Genomic DNA, 23347 nt, shown 5'->3' with positions numbered 1-23347 from the left:
TTATGAAGCAAACGAACATTAAAGATATTGTTCTGTAATTTTTCAGGTCTGTTCTTCTGCTCTTCTCATATACAGGTGTCACCTAATCTTTTATCCAGTCATTTGGGACTTTGAACTAAGCAAGAGATCCAAGATCAATGCAAGATAAGTAAGGGGCCTATGCCTAAGAATATTCTTTATAAAACTGAATTGGTGATCCATCCAGATCTGGCAACTTACTTGCTTTCAACTTTTTCAGTTGGTTCTCAATGCCAAAGATGTCTGTTTCTGTGTCCTTTACATGCGAGTAGTGTGGCAATCAGATGATTGTATATCTTTATGATCTGCCTGCATAAATGATTTTTTAAACATGGATTTTAAAATTTCAGCTTATCTTTTGTGTTTTCTATTGCCATACTAACCTGATTGATGCTTGACTCGATAGAACCCTCCAACATGTGTAGAGATTTGAAGTAGGAGTACAATGTTTCATAGATTCTCATCCAGATCTTTCACTAATGTCTTTCACTAATGTATGATGGTGGAAGTAGTTGTATGCTTCACCCATTAACATTTTTATAGATGGCCAATTTTCTACTAACTTTTGCTGTTGCTATTTCTCGATTCTTTTATGAATGGAGAATGCAACAGTTTTCTTTCCTCAGCATTTTCTCAGTTTCCTTATTAAACCAGCGTGAGTCATTTATGTCCTCAATCCACTCACTGGGTACATACTCCTCCACAGTATGATTTACAGTCATTTTACACTTTGCCCATAATTCCTCTATGTTCATCATACTGGAACTAAATTATGTACATTTATTGTGTAATCAGCATGTTAACAATTGCATATCTACTCTTTCTAAAACTCTCCTTGCATTCTCAGTGGATTCATTAATGTTAGTACCCATAATTTCTACGACAACATCATGACCCTATTCTTGTCTCTGCAGTAAGACTGCCAGTAAGGTAAAGCCTGTGTGTAATTACAAGTTCTAAAATATTTCCATTGTATTTTTGAACTACCTGCTCATAGAAGCTTTTAGAGAATATGTTCAGAGCTGCTTCATGAGACTATCTATTCATGCCACAGGCAATGAATCCATAGATGCCCTAGTCTATGCTTGGTAGGTTAAAGCTACTTGGTTGGTTAAAGCTGTCTCCAATTAGTATTGCATGATTGGCATACTTCTACACTATTGAGCATAGACTTTCTTTGAATGGTTCTACTACTACTGTTACAGTGGAATTGGGTGGCTGGTAAAAAACCTGATGATTAATTTGAGGTCAGGTAGGCCAGTTTCTCATATCCAGACAACTTTCCACTCATACTCAATTTTGATATCAGTAAACACAATATTTTTTATTGATAGTAATGAATACCTCCATCCCTATGATGTCTGTCTTCTCAGTATGCGTTCCATGTCTCTTCTTCATAATTCGTCCAGCTCTTTGTCCCTACTATCTCTTAAGATTTCCAGGAAGGTGGTAACTTCAGGGACTTCGTTATGAATATTTCAGCAATTAGTGTTAAAATCTCAACATCTGAAATGTCTTTACTTTGTACACAGTCTGATTTTGATCTCTGCATATCAATGGGAAAGCATTCCTCAAAAGTCCTCAGACTATTGCTTAGCCTAAAAACATTTGCGCTCTACATGAACTTTGCCTGCCAATGTTGTTTAGTGTTTTGATATTTAAATTTCCTTTGAAGTCTTTACATTTTGCTTGGAGAGATTCAGGGAGCACTGATACATTCTCACATGATGCTCTTGATCACCCAAATTCTGACTATCAAGGAACCTAACTTAATAGGCCTTGGGGTAACTGTATTTTGTAGACATTGCTGTCTTGCTAATAAGTCACAGGTAATGAGATGAGCAAACTTAATCTTACTATCATAACTTAGGTACTGAACCTTAGAGATTGCCTTCCACCTTTCTCCTGGTTTGGAATCGAAAACAGCAACTACTGAGCTACTCAATCCACCCAGACTGATTTAGAAGATTACTTTATTTTCTTACAATCTCAATACAATATTTCAGACAATGGTCTACATAAAGTAATTGAAAATTTCATCTGAACATGTTTTAATAAACACAAAAAATACAAATTTCTATCTTATCTTAAACTTTTTCTGTCTGCATGGGTGTAGGTTCATTATCATTCATTTTGTCTGCAACCACCACAGTTTCAGTGACCTAAAAGAACAAAATAAATGTAAATTCCAATAAGGCTACTGCAAATGAAAAATACAGGTATATAAATATCAGTATGCAGCTTACAGTCACTACCCAAAGAAACCAAAGCAAGAGGGGTGTGACCAACACAACTACCAATTGTTTGCTACTTAACTAGTTCTAGGTTATTATATTTATTTTGCTGGCCTTTGCATAGCTGTTGCCAAATTTCAATGTTATTTTATATATTTCATGTATTTGATTAATAATATCTTCATTGTGCTGCTGCTACATCTGCTATCACTTCTCTCTCTCTCTCTCTCTCTCTCTCTCTCTCTCTCTCTCTCTCTCTCTCTCTCTCTCTCTCTCTCTCTCTCTCTCTCTCTCTCTCTCTCTCACACACACACACACACACACACACACACACACACACACACACACACACACACACACACGGGGTCCATAACTATTAAAGTTCTAGTTTCTAGTTTAGGAAGAGAATAACTGCTCAGATTGACATCAAATTTGAGCAACATGCTATTGATGCAGGGTCAAACATCATGGAATGAAAAAAAAAAATTAACAAAAATTTGAGCAATATGTGACACTGAATGTGTCAACAGATGTGTGGCACATGGCTGTTCACCAGTTTGTGTCTGAGATGCCCAACATAACTGTCTCTATGAAGGAATCCTACACTGTTGGTAAAGCTCTTTTACGAGAATGGTGACTGTTGGCCATTAGCACTCCAGAAGCCAGAGGTGATCAAGGGTAGGAAGAAAAAGGCATTGATCCAATGTCTGCTAAGGGTTTGGAGAAAATGATTACAGAATTTGAGAAGACAGGTTCCTTTGAAGTACAATGTAGCAGAGGAAGGAAGCCAATTGGTCCAATACTTGTCAAAGATGTTGCCACATCATTACAGGAGGGGCTGAGTGATGATGTGCAAACATGCATGCAATGCACAGGACATTGCCTGAACTTTAGACATATCTGCGAGCACAGTACATAAAGTGCTGTGAAACATGCTGCTTTGCTATCCATACAAAATCGCCCATGTTCAGGGATTTCTTTCTGCTGACCTGCCATCAAGACAAACATTCACTGTGGAATATCTTTTTTGGGTGGCAGTGGACGATGAATGGCCATTGAACATTCTGTGGACATAGCCCGTTTCCATCTCCAAGGACACATCAGTACACAGAATTGCAGAATATGGGCAACCAAAAATTTCCGCACACATTAACCAGTTTCACTACATTCTGCAAAGGTGACAATGTGGTGCGAGTTGATGGCATCATTTATGATAGGGCTCGATTTTTTTGAGTAGATAAGTCCTATGGGTCCTCTTACCCATACCATCACTGGTAAATGTTATGAGAGACTTTTGCATTCAACTGTCATTCCAGCACTGGGTCCTCTTACCCATACCATCACTGGTAAATGTTATGAGAGACTTTTGCATTCAACTGTCATTCCAACACTGGATGTGTGTGTAGGATCATTTTTATGCAAGATGGCACTTCTCTGCTCATTGCACAGCCATTGAAGTGGCTGCTACTTTTCAGAAATGCAGCTATCATTTCCCTGTAGCCTCGCTGTCCAGATACCTGATCTTAATCCGCGTGACTTCTGACTGTGGGGTTACCTGAAAGACATCGTGTTCAGTGTTCCAATTACAAACATATCTGAACTGAAGGCACACAGTCTGACATGCATTCTAAACATGGCCTGCTCAAGACTCTTAAATGTTTGCAGTTTCTTGATCTCAACTTGTGGCAGAAAACAGTGAACAGCATACTGTATATTTCTTGCACTAGTCTCATGACAATTAGAAAGCAATGGCATTTTGGCCCCAGTATAATTAAAAACTAATGTCACTTTGCTTTTTATGTGGTTTTCAGCATCAGGACAATTAAAAACCAATTTTTCCCATCCCATGTGGATCAATCTTGCTGTGGTGGACAGGCTTACCTAACTAACACTGTCACAACTGTTGACTGCTGAACTTGTGCAGTCATGCTCATTGAACAGTACAAATGGTGTAATGTGCAAACTCAACCCACAATCATCATGTTGCATTCCATGATATTTCCCACCTGCATCAATAATATGCTGTTCAAATTTGACATCATTCTGAGCAGTGTTTCTCTTGAAACTTTAACTATAATTCTACTGCATTGTCTCAAGAGCCCCAAATGCTCTAGTTGTACCATGTGTAACACAAATATATGCATATAATACCATAACTATGTAATTAGTTCAATAGGAATGCAGTACTTCATGATTACAGTAAATTAGACTTCTGAAATTAACATACTTCCTCTGTACAGGTATTTTTGGGTGTTTGATCTTAATTAGGAAGGACATTGCTGCGGTTTTCTGGATAAAATACTACTCGTTAAATGTTACTTGTTTCCAACATGATTTTGAATGTGTACTGTTAATGTCAGAGCTGGAAAACGTTGGAAAACTGAGGTTTAATGTCCCATCAACAACTAGGTCATTAGAGATAAAGCACAAGCTCAAAAGTTTTCAAGTATGGGGAAGGAAATTAGCCCTGCCTTTTCTGAGGAATCATTCTAGCATTTGCCTGGAGTGATTTAGGGAAAATGTGGAAAACCTAAATCTGGCTGGATGCAGATTGGAACTGCCATCCTCCCAAATGTAAGTCCAGTGGTTAATCACTGCACCACTCACTCAATCCATACTGGAGAAGTAGCTTGGATGAAGAAGTGTACTGCAACTTGTTTCTTCTTCTTCTGTAGCATTATGGGCCTTGGTGAACCACGGCTTCTTCAATATTCGTCCACATGTTGTGGTTGTTTGCTGTTCTTTTCCATGCCTAGACTCCTATTCTGGTGAGATTCATTATTAGGTCATCAATCCATCTTTTTCTAGGTCTCCTTTTTTGCCTAGCTGAATGGATGACACCTTTTATCATTTTCTTTGGAATTCTGTCCTCTGCTATTCTGTCCTAGCCATCATATTCACTGTGCTTTCACTAATTTTACTGTGTTCCTACCATGTATTAATACTTGTAATTTGGCGTTGTAGTGTATCTTCTGTTCAAAGGTTCTTAGTGCATTTTTACCATGTTCTGTCAACATACATACCTCTGACCTGTATGTCATAACTGAGCAAAGTAAGGAATTATATATCAGTAGTTTTGTATTTCTTTTAACAAGGCTATTTCTGAAAAGTTGCATATTTGTAAAGTAAGTTCTGTTTCCTGCTTTTATTCCTTAACTTTTATAGTTTTTCCAGTACCTTTATTACTTGTTATTAGAGCTCCCATGTAGTTAAAAGAGGACACTCCTTCAAAGCATTTCCCATTGATGTTTAGTTTTTCAGAGGTTCTTCTAGCTTCAGATTGTGGCATTAATACACATTTGGTATCATTTACTATGAGGCCATTTTTTAATGTTTCTGTTTCTATTGGCTGATGTGGAGTGTATTGATATTTCTTCCTACAGAAGCTATGTCATTAGTGTATGCACATATGTGGATAGTTTTCATAAATATGGTGCCTCTTTTGTTGATTTTATTTACTACGCTATGCAGGGTTATATTTAATAGGACAGTGGAGTGACTATCAAATTGCTTCATGTCCTCATCAAAGTCAAAGCTTTCACTTGTTCTGTTAAAAGTCTTTACATTTGCTCTTGTCTCTGTCATTGTCATTCTGGTTGGATACCAGAGTTAGGTGGAGACAAGGGACTTATAGAGAAAAGTAGATATTATAAATTGATTTTTTCTGCTACAATAGCTTCTGGCTAGCAGTAATGATAGACTGTTCATGGGATACTGACTCTGATGTTCTGGCCAAAGGCACAGGGTGTAGAAGATTTCCAAATATTAAAGTGGATGTCTTCCCACCTTGAGGGTACAGCCTCACTTTCTTCCACTAAGCAAACCTGCTGATCGACATATGCACTGCAGTGAACACTGTGAGCTTCTCCTACTTTGTTCCTGCTGAACTATTGTGAGATAGAAGGGCTATCTGTAAAGTTATCTCCATTAAGCAATAAATATAAGATGCAGTCAAATGAAAATGGTACAGTTGGAAAAAAATATAAGTATACTGCTTATTATTTCAAAATCAATCACCATGACCGTTAACACACTTAACCCACTGTGAGACAAGATGGTCATTGCCTTCATGGAAAAATGTTTTCAGCTATCTGTGGAACCATGATTGTACCCATGCATGCATCTCTTCTTCCAAGGCAAATTGACATCCACAAATGTCTTTCTTCAGGACTAAAAATAAAAAAAAAAAAAATATTGCCAAGGCTGTTTCATGTACACTGCAGAAATTTTACTGGAAAGCCCTTTACACAGCCTCCTACAGTTCAAATCTTCCCCCAATGTGATTTCCATATTTGTGGAGTCCTGAAGAAAGACATTTGTGGATGTCAATTTGCTTTGGAAGAAGATTTGCTTGTCTGGGTACAGTCATGTTTCCCTAGGGCAACTTCACACATTTCTCCATGAAGGCATCACCATCTTGTCTCACAGTGGGATAAAATTTTTGTCAGTAATGGCTTTCACTTTTGAAATAATGAACAGTATACTTACTTCTTTCCATCTGTCTCATTTTCATTTGAGTGCTCATTATAAAATACAGGAATAATTTAAGCAAATTTATTAGAAAAATCTAGAAATTATACTTTTTTATTACTTTTCTACTTGCTCATCATTCAAATTTAACAATATGGCAGTTTCCCCCTGTTTGAAATTCTGCTGTCTGAGTTTGCAGCCAGCCCAACAATCACAGAACTAGTAGACCCTAGTTTTTATAGTCATGAGCTCATACAAAACACTCCAAGAAATATGTGAAATGTTATCTGACAGCTAAGATATTGTGAAATGTTGTCTTTCATGGACTGTTTGTCAGTTTTGTGTTCCAGTTCATTGTTGACTATAGATAAATGACCACATCTGTCCCATAATTAACATTCATCCCATTTGATACTAAAAGCTATGTTGCATAATGGAATTGGCAGAATTTTCAGTTATAACATTCATTTGGTAACACTACTGTAGGTAATTGAGTAGTAATGTGGGTTACTTGCTATCACAGCTCTAAGCACACTGACCTAGTGCATGAGCCAGTCTGTTCCATCATTCCCCTTACTTTTTATGCTCCATGAAAATGACGGGGAATTTCCAGAAAATCCTTGTACATATAACTTTACTTTCTATTGGTACATCCCTAATGGATATTGTTCGGCGTGGCATTATTACTTTGATTACTACCATCATGTGATATAACTTCACTGGTGTTACATTTAGTTATAGCACATTAACTTCACATTAATTATGCTATTTGTATTTTCCTTTCTAGTATTTACTACACTAATCTTACTCATCTCCATCATAATGTGTATTTCTGCATGGTCATGCTCTACTGAGCTGTTGCAGTGCACTTATTACTGTGTGTTTCTGTGATCATTATTTGCAACAATGAAGACTAGATTGGTTACTAGCAAAACAGTGGCAGAGGTTCAAACTTTTAAGGTGTACCCCATTTCAGCATCAAATACAGAATTTCAGAATATTCAAACAGTAGCGGCATTTACTTCAGGAACTGACATACCAAGAAAAGCAGAACAATTAGACCTCAACATAAACAATTTGACTGCGAAATGCAAATCACAGACTGCATCAACATTTTACTGCCTTGCAAGATTAGAAAACATCATAAATTTCAAGTAGTGAAAGTAAATACAGTAAAATATCAGATCAGATGTAAATAAAAAAGCAAACATAATCATTTAAAAATGATAAACTTATGAATGTAGGCTCTTTGTTCCAGCATTCCTTTCCTGCTGGCAAACAATAGTTGGGTCAACAGCCAAAATAGGGGCTCATCCCTAAAATGGCTGATGGCTACCCTTTATTTATAAAATATGGTGCACTATTCGATTATGTAATATATGGACATTTGTGTGCAAGAAGCACCACACAGTGGTGACCTCTCTCACTGGAAAACAAATCTATGGATTAGAGGAGGTGAGTTAAGAGCAATTACTTTCTTCTCTATGGCTTGAAGGAGCTACACATCTAAAATAAACACAGACAAAAATGCAAAACAAATTAATACTAAAACAGTAAAAGCAAAAAATTGTTAAAAATCTGCATAAATATACAGAAAATAACCAGTTAAAAATGGAAGAAATTATGTTAGAGCCTACCAGAGTATTTAACTAAGTGTTCCTATCTAAGACTTAAAGAAATTGTTAGTTGGGAAAACAGTATTTCATAGGGCAATTGATCCCCTTAGGCTCATGTTCCAAAATAAAGGGAAATTTCACAGTAAGGCTGTGGACTGATGATTCGCTAGATACTCTTCCAATATATGGCATATGGACAGTTGTACATCAGAAGTATCACAGACTGGTGGCTCCTCTTGGGGACACCTGTTTGCACATTCCAAGAAGACTCTGACGCAAGATGTGCTTTAAAAAATCTGCTTGCCAGAGCTGTGTCTAAGGTATTTAAACATATTTAGTATCTAAATAATTTTGTTTTAAATCCCTTATGTGCCTAATAATGTCAATTTATAATCAAATATGAGGCCCAGAACAGTGTTCCTCATTATCATTGTAGGTGGACTTAAAAAGTTGTAAATGGGGAAATGAAGTCCATGTACTAAGATGAAAATGCTTAGTATGTTTCCTTGTGGTACACCATTCACCTTTTCAAACCAGTATGACAGGATTTTCGTGACTTTGTATCTTAAATGGTGCACACCAGGAAGAACCATATGAAGATGAATGGACATCCCCAGAAATCCAAATTGTGGAGCTGTTGGGGACATTACTTCTCCACATAGTGACACTGACTTCTCAAGATTGACAAAGTCACCTTTGAGCTGTTACTACAGAAATTCCTGTTGTACACCATCCTCCAGCTAGGTCACACTATCAGTGGTGCAGTGATATATCCTGAACTCAGGCTGGAAACAGCTAAGAAACTACTTGAATTTGAAAAACTAAGCGAGACACCAAATCAGCACCTATTCCAAGGTCTTCCCATAATTTCATAGGAGGGATTAGGATGACTTCTCTCCATAAATTAAGCCTATATTCTGTCTCTTAAATCCAGCTGAATAGGGTAATGAAGATTTCATTTGCTTTTCCTGTAAAATGCTTCAGCAAGGTGCAGTACTGTTCATCATGACCAAGCGGTACATCACAAGCTGCAGACAGTGTCAAATCCAAGTCCCACATACAGGAGGAGTTACGAAATTATTCATGGCAGGAACTGTAGTCCCAACTTACCCTCTCTGTAATAGCTCTATGGTGAGATGATGGTGGAAGATCCTAGTTAACATCTCTCAGGGGCTCGGCATTCATTTTCTGAGTACAGACCCAGTGACCCCAGGGTAAACGCTGCCAGTCACCTGTCACTGTAAGCTCTGGACATGCTTCAGCAAGCACTATGTGGCCTGATGGTGGAACATTGTGTGTCACAGGCGGTGTTATGGTCGAATGTTGTGTGTCGCAGGGAATGAAGATCTTGGCTTGATGGCCCTGATCACAAGGTTGGTAAAAACCTCTATAAAAAACAAAAAAACCTGAATCTCAAGGCGTGCTGTGCACTGGTGAGATTCATGGCTGTTGAGGTGGAACAGTCATTAGCAGACAATCTCCGGAGAACCAGCTACACCTCAGTTGTATAAGGCGTACTCAGGCCCGTGGAACCCTGTCTGAGTGGATGCTTATTTCCCTAATTTCCCTAGCCACTCATGGGACTGAGATGGAACCCTTGAAATCTTTTTCTTCTCCTCCCAGTGGGAATGGTGTACTGCATGGGAGTACTCACACCCATTCATCCAAAAGAATGTGGGAGGCTAGCCCTCACGATAGTAAGAACCAGCAACAGGGCTCATGTGGTTAACAATGAAAATGTGTTTCTGGCGATAAAGAGTTTCTGGTGATAAAGAGGAAAGACGGTACATTTGAAGAAATGTCCCCCTTCTATATCCATAAGGGTTCAGAAGGACATGCTGACACTTTAAAATAATTCCTTAATGGTTCCTTGTGGGTCAAAACTAACAGGTCAAAGCAGTGTAACTTTTAAAGAAATTGCACAGACTGGGTAAATATGACATCATTGTTGAGATGCACAACTTTCTCAACTTGAGCAAGGGTATGGTAACGCGCCATGATATCATGAATCTGGACATAGCAGAGATGAAACAAGAATGGGCATCCCAATGGATGGACAGTGCAGAGCAACAAATATGAAGGCATAACAGAGAAACTGGAAAGACACTCACTTGAGTTGCCACATTCAATTCTCCATCGCTGCCTGTGCTTATTATGGCAGGGCTCCTTTGATTTAAAGTTGACTTCACATACCAAATCCTACATGATGCTATAAATGCTAGCGATCTGGCAATACAACCGTGAGTTGTGCAGGTGAAGCAAACTGTGGAAAGCATGGGAAAGCAACCCTTGACGACAGGACTGACTGCCCGCATCTCCAGCAAGCTGCATCAACTTCTCTGGGAGCCTTCAAATCTGGAGCTGAGACTGCCCTGTTTTCAACAAGGAAAGCGAAATACAGAAAATAAGTGGCCAAGATGATCTCCTGTGCTGAAGCCAAAAAAGAAAAGAATATAAGGTGATGAAACTCCTGTCTTTGCCACTTCATATTCTTCCATGATGCAGAAACCTGTTCCCAAGTTGGACATGTTGACACAGATGACGTCCAGCATGTCTGTATCCACCACAAGCACCTGTACTTGCAAGTTTGCATGCCAAGGAAGAAAGAGTAAGGACAAAGCAATCCAGGCACTGCAACAGGGAAGACCAACGACAGTTCTACAGTGAGCATCCAGAAGGTATATGAAAAGCAATGTTCATCCTTGAAGGGACAGGTTGCAGGGAAAGGATCCCAATGTTCAGGTCAAAAGCTGTCCCCAGCACCATCAGACGTCATTCTGACATGTCTGACTGATAAGAAGGACATAATTGAGTTAGATGCCTCAGATCCAGGTGACCTCTGCACTCTACCTCACTCTACAAGTGCTTCACCTTCCTGATGCAAAGATAGGGGTAAACTAAAACTTTGCTGGTGAAATGGCTCTCACACTGTAGTGGTACTTGAGTGAGTTCAGGACTCATCCTGAAATTCTTGCACAAGTATTACCCTTGTGGTAACAAGAAACACATTTTAAAGACACAGATGTCCCTATGCTACAGGGCTATATGCTATACTGCAAGGATGACCTATTGGGGGAAAGAGCCAGGGGAGGGGTCACAGTGTTTGTCACTAATGCACATCAATCCTTTGCTCTACCCATGAGTACTGATGTGCAGGCACTTACTGCTGAAATTCAAGTGTATTAGAGGATCACTTTTTGCTCACTGTATTTAAAAATCCACAAGGTGCAGTAGTCCCAGATCTTATAGAAAAACTCATCTGACCATTTCTCCTCCTGGGAGATTTCAATTCCCATCAAATCTTGTGGGGGTTTGACCTCTATTTGCCCTCAGGGTTGGGCTCTGGTGAGCCTCATGACATCTCACGAGTTGTGTATCATCTATACCTACGTCATTACTCTGCTATTCACAATTAAGTGTCTGTGGCAGAAGGTTCAATGAACCGCCTTCAAGTTGTCTCTACCATTCCACTCTCAAACGGCACACGGGAAACATGAGCACTTAAATTTTTCTGTGCAAGCCCTGATTTCTCTCATTTTATCATTATTATCATTTCTTTCTATGTAGGTGGATGTGAACAGAATGTTTTCGCAATCGGAGGAGAAAACTGGTGATTGAAATTTCATGAGAAGATCCCATTGCAATGAAAAATGCCTTTGTTTTGATGATTGACACTCCAATCCACTTATAATGTCTGTCACACTATCTCCCTTATTTCATGATAATACACAACAAGCCACCCTTCTTTGAACTTTTTCGATGTCATCCATCAGTCCCACCTGATGGAGATCCCACACCGCACAGCAATACTCCAGAATTGGACAAGTGTGGTGTAAGCAGTATCTTTAGTACATCTAATGCACCTTCTAAGTATTCTGCCAATGAATCACAGTCTTTGATTTGTTCTACCCACAACATTATCTATTTGATTGTTGCTATTTAGGTTACTTGTAGTTGTAATCCCTAAGTATTTAGTTGAATTTATAACCTTCAGATTTGTGTGACTTATCACATAATTGTCATTTAGTGGATTTCTTTTAGTACTCACGTGAATAACTTCACACTTTTCTTTTTTCAGGGTCAATTGTCACTTTTTGCACCACACAGATATCTTATCTAAATCATTTGGCAATCGTTTTGGTCATCTGATGGCTTTACAAGACAGTAAATGACAGCATCATCTGCAAATAATCTAAGAGGGCTACTCAGATTGTCTCCTATGTCATTAATATAGATCAGGAACAATAGAGGGTCTACAACACTTCCTATGGGAACGCCGGATATTACTTCTGTTTTACTCGATGACTTTCTGTCTACTACTATGAACTGTGATTTTTCTGACAGGAAATCATGAATCCAGTCACACAACTGAGGTGATATTTTATAGGCACACAGTTTGGTTAGAAGATGTTTGCGAGGAATGGTGTTGAAAGCCTTCTGGAAATCAAAAAAATTTGGAATCAATTTGACAACCCCTGTCGATAGCATTCATTACTTCATGCGTATAAAGAGCTAGTTGTGTTTCACAAGAATGATGTTTTCTGAATCCGTGCTGACTAAGTGTCAATAAATCCTTTTCTTCAAGGTAATTCATAATGTTCGAATACAGTATATGTTCCAAAACCCTACTGCAAATCGAATTAGTAATATGGGCCCATAATTCAGCGCATTACTCCTATTTCCCTTTTTGGGTATTGGTGTGACTTGAGCAATTTTCCAGTCTTTAGGCACAGAACTTTCTGTGAGCAAGCAGTTGTATATAATTGTTAAATATGGAGCTATCGCATCAGCATACTCTAAAAGGAACCTGATTGGTATACAATCTGGACCGGAGGCCTTGCTTTTATCAAGTGATTTAAGCTGCTTTGCTACACGGAGGATATCTACTTCTACGTTTCTCACCTATGCAGTTTTTCTTGATTGGAATTCAGGAATATTTACTTTGTCTTCTTTGGTAAAGGAGTTTTGGAAAACCGTGTTTAATAACTCTGCTTTTGTGGCACTGTCATAAGTGACTTCACTGTTGTTATCATGCAGTGAAGGTATTGATTGCATCTTGCCACTGGTGTGCTTTATGTATCACCAGAATCTCTTTCGGTTTTCTGCCAGATTCCAAAACAGAGTTTCATTCTGGAAATTATTAAAAGCATCTCACATTGAAGTATGCACTATATTTCTAACTTCTGCAAAACTTCGCCAGTCTTGGGAATTTTGTGTTCTTTTAAATTTGGCATGCTTTTTTCATTGCCTCTGCAACAGCGATCTGACCCGTTTTGTGTACGATGAGGGGATCAGTACCATCACTTATTAATTTATGTGGTATATATCTCTCAATTGCTGTCAATACTATCTCTTTGAAATCATTCCACAACTTTTTTATGCTTACGTCATCAGATCAGAAGTAGTGGAGAGTTTCTCTTAAAAAGGCATTAATAGCATTTTTATCAGCTTTTTTTAAAAATAGATATACTTTGTGTTTCTTTTAAATGGTTGTGGGTGTTACAGTATTCAGCCTAGCAGCAACTGCCTTGTGGTCACTAATCCCTATATTCGTCATTATACATTATACTTTATTGTCCAAGATTATTTGTTGCTAAGAGATCAAATATGCTTTTGCCATTTGCACTTTGAGTGCGCTCATGAACTAATTGTTCAAAATAATTTTCTGAGAAAGCATTCAGTACAATTTTGGATGACATTTTATGCCTGCCACCGGCTTTAAATATAATTTTTTCTAGCTTGTCAAGGGTAGATTGAAGTCGCCACCGACTATAATTGTATGAGTGGGGTACCTATTTGAGATAAGAATCTAGTTTTCTTTGAACTGATCAGCAACTATATCTTCTGAGTCGGGGGGGGGGGGGGGGGGGGGGGTCAGTAAAATGATCCAATTAATAATTTAGTCCAATTGTCAATTATAATCTCCACCCATACTATTTCACAGGAACTATCTAATTCAGTTTCACTACTAGGTAAACTACTTCTGACAGCAATAAATACTTCACCACCAACTGTATTTCAGCTATTCTTTCTGAACACTGTTAGGTCATTTGAAAAAATTTCAGATGAACTTATTTCTGGCTTTAGCCAGCTTTCTGTACCTATAACTATTTGATCTTGCTTTTTATTAGGGCTTGGAGCTCTGGTTCTTTCCCAATACAGCTATGACAATTTACAACTACAATACTGATCATTTCTACAACTACTTTACTGTGTTTTATCTGCCCCCTTTTAGACGGATAGCCTTCCTGTGGTTTCCTGAGACCTTCTAACCTAAAAAACTGCCCAGTCCCTTCCACACAGCACCTGCTACCTGTATAACCATTTCCTGTGTGTAATGGATTCATAACCTATTAAGCAGAACCTGGAAACCCACCACCCGATGGCACAGGTTGAGGAATCTGCAGCCTACACGATCACAGAACCGCCTGAGCCTCTGATTCAGCCCCTCCACTCGGTTCTGTACCAAAGGACCACAGTTGGTTCTGTTGACAATGCTGCAGATAGTGAGCTCCGCCTTAATCTTGCAAGCAAGACTGGCAGTCTTTACCATTTCTGGTAACTGCCCGAAACTAGAGAGAATCTCCTCCGATCCAAAGTGATACACATCATTGGTACTGACATGGGCCACCACCTGCAGTTGGCTGCACCCCATACTCTTCATGGTATCCGGAAGCAACCTTTCCACATCCAGAATGACTCCCCTCGGTATGCACATGGAGTGCTTCCTTCCCGTTCCTGGCAGCCATTTTACTAAGGGGCCCCATTATGTGCCTAATGTTGGAGCTCCCAGATACCAGCAAACCCACCCTCTGTGAATGCTGAGAAGCTTCCCCTGGAACAGGGTGGGTGACTGTTTCCAGCTCAGGGACCTCATCAGCCACAGATAATGCCCGAAGCCTGTTTGGGGGAGGCCATGTGATTGGCTCCTTGGAAAGTCTTTTGCTTCCTGCCAGACCTTGGAATGATCTCCCATTTGACCACATGTGAGAGGCCACCAACTTCAGTGCAGGTAGTACCCGGGGCAGTCACAGCAGTAGACCGATTGGGGGACACGTGGATCGTGCTCGATGTCCCTTGCATCCCCGCGTCTGAACCCTCACAGTGATGCCCCTTGGCAGCAGCCTCAAACTGTGTAATGGAAGCCAACACTGCCTGGAGCTGTACACAGCAATCACAATGCCTGTCCATTACTGAAGTCACTCCTGTTTGAAACTTATAAAAAAATATGTAATAAACCAATGGTGTACTCACCTTATTAGCAGTAGGAACTTGAGTGGCTCTGTCACTGATGGTATAACCGACATTGAGCTGTTCTAAGCAAAACAAACAAAAGACTGTGTGATACAAGGGTCAATACAAGGGTACTCCCATTCATTTCTGTACTGCTACTGGGTCATTCTCAGAGATTGACCCCTCTTTCACTCTTCTGCCCTCACAGACTCCAGTTCAGATCGAGATCATTGATGAACTTCATTTCAGTTACCACTTTCCACTCTGCATTCACCTACAGGATTGAGCAGTACCTGAAGAGAAGCACCAATATGGATGGTCAACAGGGCTAACTGGATGCTCTTCAGCCAGTTAGCTGTGTCCAAACATTGCAGTAGCCTCCAAGGTGGGTGGACCACATCACATGAGTGATGCAACATCCTGTTGACCTATCCATCCCAAAATCCTCATGTGACCTGTACCTTGGTGGAGAGACGAGTGCCATTCAGCAATCCAGGACAGGTGTGCAGCTCTTTGACATTTTAAATGCCGACTGACAGCAGACAACCTCAGGGTGTTTTGAGTCATGAGGGCAAGGCTCAATGCGTCATTAGGCAGAGGAATAAAAGGTCTTGGCAAGCGTTCCTGGACTCCATCAACCATTCCACTTCTACGAAAGTATGGGAAAGCAATTGCAGGATTTCTGGTAAACACAGTTGTTTACCAATAGCAACAGTGTCGAAACACGGGTGAGTCACTCAGACACTGGCCAAGCATTTTGCAAAAACTACTGCCAATCCAAGCCAGGATCTGGGGTTTCATCACTACCATGCAACTGTAGAGAGGACCAATTTGGACTTCAGATCCAACAGTTCTGAGAACTGCAACTTCCCTTTCTCCATGAGGGAGCTGGAATCGGCACTATCTGAGACTCATGACACTGCACCCAGTCACAACCAGATCTGTTACTGCATGCTTTGACATTTGCCAGCAGTATCAAAGGAAATCCTCCTTGAATGTTTCTATCTCAAACGGCAGACAGGCAACTAATGTTCTCCACATTCCACCAGGAGCAGGTGGTCTTCATATAAGGTCTAAAGATTTTAGATTGGAGGCATCAGTTGCTCAGTGGGTCATGTTTGTAATGTGATTCATTCTTCTTTGAACACTGTCAAGATATTTACAGCAAGTTGAATGTACAGCATCCAGCTGCCTTGCTCAGTATCCATTTTCTACCACTGCTTGATCTTTTAGTTGTATACCACCTCCCACTGAGTAGTATCTATGATAGCTAAGGAGCCCATCAAGCACCTGATGATGGAAAGTGACACTACAGAAGCACATGTGCTTAAAGACAGGGCTCTTTATGTTTACATGAGGCTCCCAATAGGTCTCTGTTGGTGGGGCATCTGATGGCAAAGTTCCATTGCACATTATGTGCATTAAGGTCTCCATCGACGATAAAATGTCAGTAGTGTTAGGTTGCATGATGTGGTTTTTGTGAGCCTTGTTCTCTAGGGCTTCATTATCAGCACATGTAGTACACACATGGTCACTCTATATCGTATGTCCACTATTGCAGCAGCTCCTTATGATGTGGTGTTAAATGTCAAGTGGAAAGGATTCATGTTTTGTACTTCACAAGAAGGGTCACATTACTATTCTTTCTTTACCTGACTGAGGTTGTTTGTTGTGTGGTAGCCATACCCTCTTAGTATAGGCAGGGAATGTACTTTTTGTTGGTAATGTGCTTTTCTCTCCCTCTATTTTTCTGTCACAGCAAAGTGCCTACATTGAATAGTGATTTAAGTTTAAAGCTACAAAGCGATATTCACATTCAGTGTCTATGGTAACATGATTTTTCATTCAATGACTATAACAGAGACTTTCACACAGATCATTATAGGCTTTGCCACTTTTTTTAAATTTTTTTTAATTTTTTGCATGGACTGGTGCCATTGCTGTTTCAGAGTTGAGACAAAGTTGCTGACTAATGCATGATATGCCTATCTCATGCCCACATAGGATAAATGTCCTGTGTTACTGTTTCATGCATGAACAATGTGCAATTATGGCTCCAGACAGTTGACAACTGACCCATTTTAACGGCCCTATACATTCAGTTTCAGTTTCAGCTTCGTGCGTATCCAAACTTCATTTCTCATATGCTGCCCACACTTTGCATCCAAGGAAACTGTGGACAGATTTCTGGAGTTTATAGCATATCACTGGAGGGGTGATTAAATATCTGATACTGAAGGGGATAAAGGCAGCCAGCTTTCACATGGTCTGGTTGCTTACATACAGTGAACAGGATAATTAATGATTAAGTTGTCTGAGGTTCAACATTAACTCTCATACTACTTCATACCTCAGTCACTCCTTCATTTTCACCCTATTTCTGGAATTCATGTATCTTTAAAGATTTTATGTTGTTGCATGATACACTAACGTAATTAAATTAAGAGAGCTATTCATTTCAGTTCCTACAAGAAACTCACAAAGGTATTTTGAATTGGGTAAGTTATTTGCTTGATAACACTGTTGAACTCTCTTCTAGAACTGTTCCTATTAAGATTTTTAAAACTGTTCCATTGCAAAGGCACCAAATAGATTCCAGCCCTGAACTGAGGCACTGGAAGGGGTACAGAGTACCCATCTATGGCAGATATGAGAGTTTAATGTCCCGTCAATGATAAGGTCATCACAGAGGGAAAAATAGCCTCTTATCAGGGAAAGATGAGACAGAAATCAGTTTTGTCATTTTCAATTAAACTGCCCTGAAATTTTCGTTAAACAATGTAGGGAAACTACAGAAAACCTAACTCTGAGAATGGCCTGATGGGGATTTGAACTCGGACCCTCCTAAGTGGAAGTGTGCTAACTGCTTTGGATGTGGTAGTATATGGGAAACAGACGGTGTAAGCTCTAGATAAGGTTGATGTTTTACCATTGTAGTTCCTTAGATCTTAAACTCTGAATTTTATTTGACCAAGTTCTACAGTCATGTTGATTGCCATCTATCCTCTTCATTTCAGCAACACATCATTAACATTATGCCTTCTATATCCATTTATAGGCTTGACCCTGTGATTCCTTCCTTCACCATCCCTTCCACTAGTTTACAACAATGATTCATATTGCAATATGTGCCTATTAACTTAACTGTTCTCTGGAACAATGACTTAACTGCATTATACGGAAATAGAGAATCAGAGCATCAAATATTTGACATCATGTTTTCATTCATTTCAACCACTGGTTCATGGACAAAAGTTCAGTCAAATAGAAACAATGTATTGTTGTTTAAGAATAAATAACACTATAAGAAACTTACATGCTGATTTGAACTGATAATACAGTACCACACTTAAGCTGTTTTTCCATTGATCACTGTATAATAAGAACAAGAAAATGATATTTTCCATATTTAGCTATCAAACACCTGTTAAATTTACAAGTAGGGTACTCAGACAATAAAGCAACAAAATATATTTTTATTTCACATACAAAATTAGTTTTCAAAGCAACAGTATACTGTAAAGGCATTATATATACCAACAAACATAACACATAATAAACCTCTTTAAAGATCTAGTATTAATATAATCATCCACAAAGTGAAAGAAACAGTCATAAATAGAACACACCACCATCCTCAACAATGATCTGCAACAGTCTATGTATGGTTACTACTGATCATATGTCTGTTTCACATCCGGAGCAGTCATTGCCTGTCACAGATGCATAACCATTGTGAAAATTATCTCTGAATGATTTTAATAATTTTGCAACACTAAGGTCAGGAATGTCAAAATATTTCCTTTCAGACTTGCTTTGACAATAATGCGACAGTTTGGAAGGAAACTGGTCCCAGTGAGAGCAGACCATGTCCCAGATTTCCGTTGCGATTTTATACAGTCAGTTGTTGTGTTTCCATCTCTTACCTTCTACTGAAAGAGAAGTAGCATTCAGTGCCTTTGAAATTGTTTTCAAACAACTCTCAGTAATGTGCAAGATACACTCCTGGAAATGGAAAAAAGAACACATTGACACCGGTGTGTCAGACCCACCATACTTGCTCCGGACACTGCGAGAGGGCTGTACAAGCAATGATCACACGCACGGCACAGCGGACACACCAGGATCCGCGGTGTTGGCCGTCGAATGGCGCTAGCTGCGCAGCATTTGTGCACCGCCGCCGTCAGTGTCAGCCAGTTTGCCGTCGCATACGGAGCTCCATCACAGTCTTTAACACTGGTAGCATGCCGCGACAGCGTGGACGTGAACCGTATGTGCAGTTGACGGACTTTGAGCGAGGGCGTATAGTGGGCATGCGGGAGGCCGGGTGGACGTACCGCCGAATTGCTCAACACGTGGGGCGTGAGGTCTGCACAGTACATCGAAGTTGTCGCCAGTGGTCGGCGGAAGGTGCACGTGCCCGTCGACCTGGGACCGGACCGCAGCGACGCACGGATGCACGCCAAGACCGTAGGATCCTACGCAGTGCCGTAGGGGACCGCACCACCACTTCCCAGCAAATTAGGGACACTGTTGCTCCTGGGGTATCGGCGAGGACCATTCGCAACCGTCTCCATGAAGCTGGGCTACGGTCCCGCACACCGTTAGGCCGTCTTCCGCTCACGCCCCAACATCGTGCAGCCCGCCTCCAGTGGTGTCGCGACAGGCATGAATGGAGGGGTGAATGGAGACATGTCGTCTTCAGCGATGAGTCGCTTCTGCCTTGGTGCCAATGATGGTCGTATGCGTGTTTGGCGCCGTGCAGGTGAGCGCCACAATCAGGACTGCATACGACCGAGGCACACAGGGCCAACACCCGGCATCATGGTGTGGAGAGCGATCTCCTACACTGGCCGTACATATCTGGTGATCGTCGAGGGGACACTGAATAGTGCACGGTACATCCAAACCGTCATCGAACCCATCGTTCTACCATTCCTAGACCGACAAGGGAACTTGCTGTTCCAACAGGACAATGCACGTCCGCATGTATCCCGTGCCACCCTACGTGCTCTAGAAGGTGTAAGTCAACTACCCTGACCAGCAAGATCTCCGGATCTGTCCCCCATTGAGCATGTTTGGGACTGGATGAAGCGTCGTCTCACGCGGTCTGCACGTCCAGCACGAACGCTGGTCCAACTGAGGCGCCAGGTGGAAATGGCATGGCAAGCCATTCCACAGGACTACATCCAGCATCTCTACGATCGTCTCCATGGGAGAATAGCAGCCTGCATTGTTGTGAAAGGTGGATATACACTGTACTAGTGCCGACATTGTGCATGCTCTGTTGCCTGTGTCTATGTGCCTGTGGTTCTGTCAGTGTGATCATGTGATGTATCTGACCTCAGGAATGTGTCAATAAAGTTTCCCCTTCCTGGGACAATGAATTGACGGTGTTCTTATTTCAATTTCCAGGAGTGTATTTTGGAATAAGTATTTACAGACTACTGTCTTATTATTGTTGCATTTTTGGTATGTATAGGTGGAGCTCCAATTCCAACCATACCTAGGTGCATTAGATGTTATAAATGTTTTATTTTTATTTTTGATAGACTTAACATCAATGTATCTTGTGTGTTCTTGTCACTTATAGCCCAAAATCATTCATTGATCCTGTTTTTGATCTGTTGGGCACATTTTTCTAAAGCATTCCTTTGTCCAACATTTGTTAATAACTGCAAATTTCTTAGGGTAGACTTTCTTACTGGCTTTTGCGGAAACATAAAACTATCCTGAATTTTTCTTCTTCTTCGCAACCTATTTCTTCCACTTCCCTTTCTGAATTTTACGTTTCCTTCCAATTAGGTGGTTTTCATAATCACACTCCATACTGGATCTACTATCACAATCACTTCCCATATTTTATTTACAGTCACTGGCTGCAGCAGTCAGTCGAACAATGACTTGGAGCAGCATGGCCATCAAATGTTTATAGAGGGCATTGCATTTGTTGGAGAGTAATAATAATTTGTGAGAACAAGGAGTGATTCAAACGGATGCAATTGCTGCAGGAAATGAAAAAAAAAAACTTCCTAGGGAACACCTCAATTCTGTCTCTTCGCTTACGTTCTTTATTAGGCATATTTTGTACTACAGTACTCCAAAAACATTTCAACCACCATGCACTAAACATCAAGAACAGCCAGAATAAGTTGAGAACCCCCTCAAGAATGATTTCTCTACCTTATGTTAGTAATGTGTCCTTTAAAATCAGCAAGCTATTTGCAAAACATCAAATTAAGTGTGACTTCTGCCTCCACAGTGAGAGAAAATTATGCTGAGTTCTGTTAAAGACAACATATGCCTCAGGAGACCAGGAATATGTAAAATCCAGAGCTGGTGTGGGAAATAATATATTGGTCATGTATGCTGCACTGTTAAAGATCGATGCAATGAACAAAGAATTCACATCAGATTAGGTCAGTCATAAAAGTTGCTGTTGCTGAACACTGTCTGGACGCTGGACATAGCATAAACAACAGAAAGACAGAGATCCTTCCATCCACCTCCATGTACTAGTACTCCATTATTAAAGAAGCAGTCAAAATACATATAACTAAAGACCTGATCAATTGAGATACAGGATTTCAACTTGGAAAGGCATGGTGACCTGTACTAAGGCCTCATCTGCTACAGATGAACAAATCCAACAAGTCAAACAGATTGGGAATCAGTCAGGATACTTAAACTGGGCACCACCACTTTGCATGCACATGCGTTGGGCCACAGTATACAGTTACACTTTTTTCACAATGTACGTACTAACATCATGCCACCACCTCTTGGTGCCTACACTTTTCTAACAAGCCACTGCAGCAACTTGTCAAAAAGCTCCTGAGGATGATGAGCAGCTGTATCATTGGAATACTGTACAGCTCTCACAGCTAAGGTAGATAAGATTAGATTAGATTAGATTAATACTTGTTCCATAGATCATGAATACGACACTTCGTAATGATGTGGAACGTGTCAGGTTAATAAAAGATGTCTGTACAAGAAATTACATTACACAAAATATTGCATGACACTAATGATTAAGTTTTTTTTTTTTTTTACTTAGTTTATATCTAAAAATTCAGCCAATGAGTAGAAGGAGTTGTCATCTAGAAATTCTTTTAATTTATTTTTAAATGTTAGTTGGCTATCTGTCAGGCTTTTGATGCTGTTTGGTAGGTGCCCAAAGACTTTTGTGGCAGCATAATTTACCCTTTTCTGTGCCAAAGTCAGATTTAACACTGCATAGTGAAGATCATCCTTTCTCCTGGTGTTATAGCTATGCACACTGCTATTACTTTTGAACTGGGATGGATTATTAACAACAAATTTCAGAAGTGAATGTATATACTGTGAGACTACTGTGAGGATCCCTAGATCCTTAAATACACTCCTGGAAATGGAAAAAAGAACACATTGACACCGGTGTGTCAGACCCACCATACTTGCTCCGGACACTGCGAGAGGGCTGTACAAGCAATGATCACACGCACGGCACAGCGGACACACCAGGAACAGCGGTGTTGGCCGTCGAATGGCGCTAGCTGCGCAGCATTTGTGCACCGCCGCCGTCAGTGTCAGCCAGTTTGCCGTGGCATACGGAGCTCCATCGCAGTCTTTAACACTGGTAGCATGCCGCGACTCCATGGACGTGAACCGTATGTGCAGTTGACGGACTTTGAGCGAGGGCGTATAGTGGGCATGCGGGAGGTCGGGTGGACGTACCGCCGAATTGCTCAACACGTGGGGCGTGAGGTCTCCACAGTACATCGATGTTGTCGC

At 40.4% G+C, this 23347-nt stretch overlaps 1 protein-coding gene across 3 annotated transcripts in view; it reads right to left on the bottom strand.

The window, feature by feature from the left end:
• Positions 1 to 1973: 1973 nt before the first annotated feature.
• The window catches only part of LOC126331251 (KAT8 regulatory NSL complex subunit 2-like), a 181607-nt gene continuing 160233 nt past the window's right edge, over positions 1974 to 23347 (bottom strand). For 2 of the 3 annotated variants that reach the window (XM_049996457.1, XM_049996456.1), the window contains one exon: positions 1974 to 2180. In XM_049996457.1, the coding sequence (XP_049852414.1) occupies positions 2106 to 2180 (75 nt within the window). In that variant the 3' untranslated portion in view covers positions 1974 to 2105. The remainder of the gene's footprint in view (positions 2181 to 23347) is intronic. The other variant, XM_049996458.1, reaches the window with a different exon arrangement.

The sequence above is a fragment of the Schistocerca gregaria genome, chromosome 2, assembly GCF_023897955.1.
Source record: "Schistocerca gregaria isolate iqSchGreg1 chromosome 2, iqSchGreg1.2, whole genome shotgun sequence".
In the NCBI taxonomy this organism is placed as follows: domain Eukaryota; kingdom Metazoa; phylum Arthropoda; class Insecta; order Orthoptera; family Acrididae; genus Schistocerca; species Schistocerca gregaria.
This window is presented reverse-complemented; position numbering and strand designations above follow the sequence as displayed.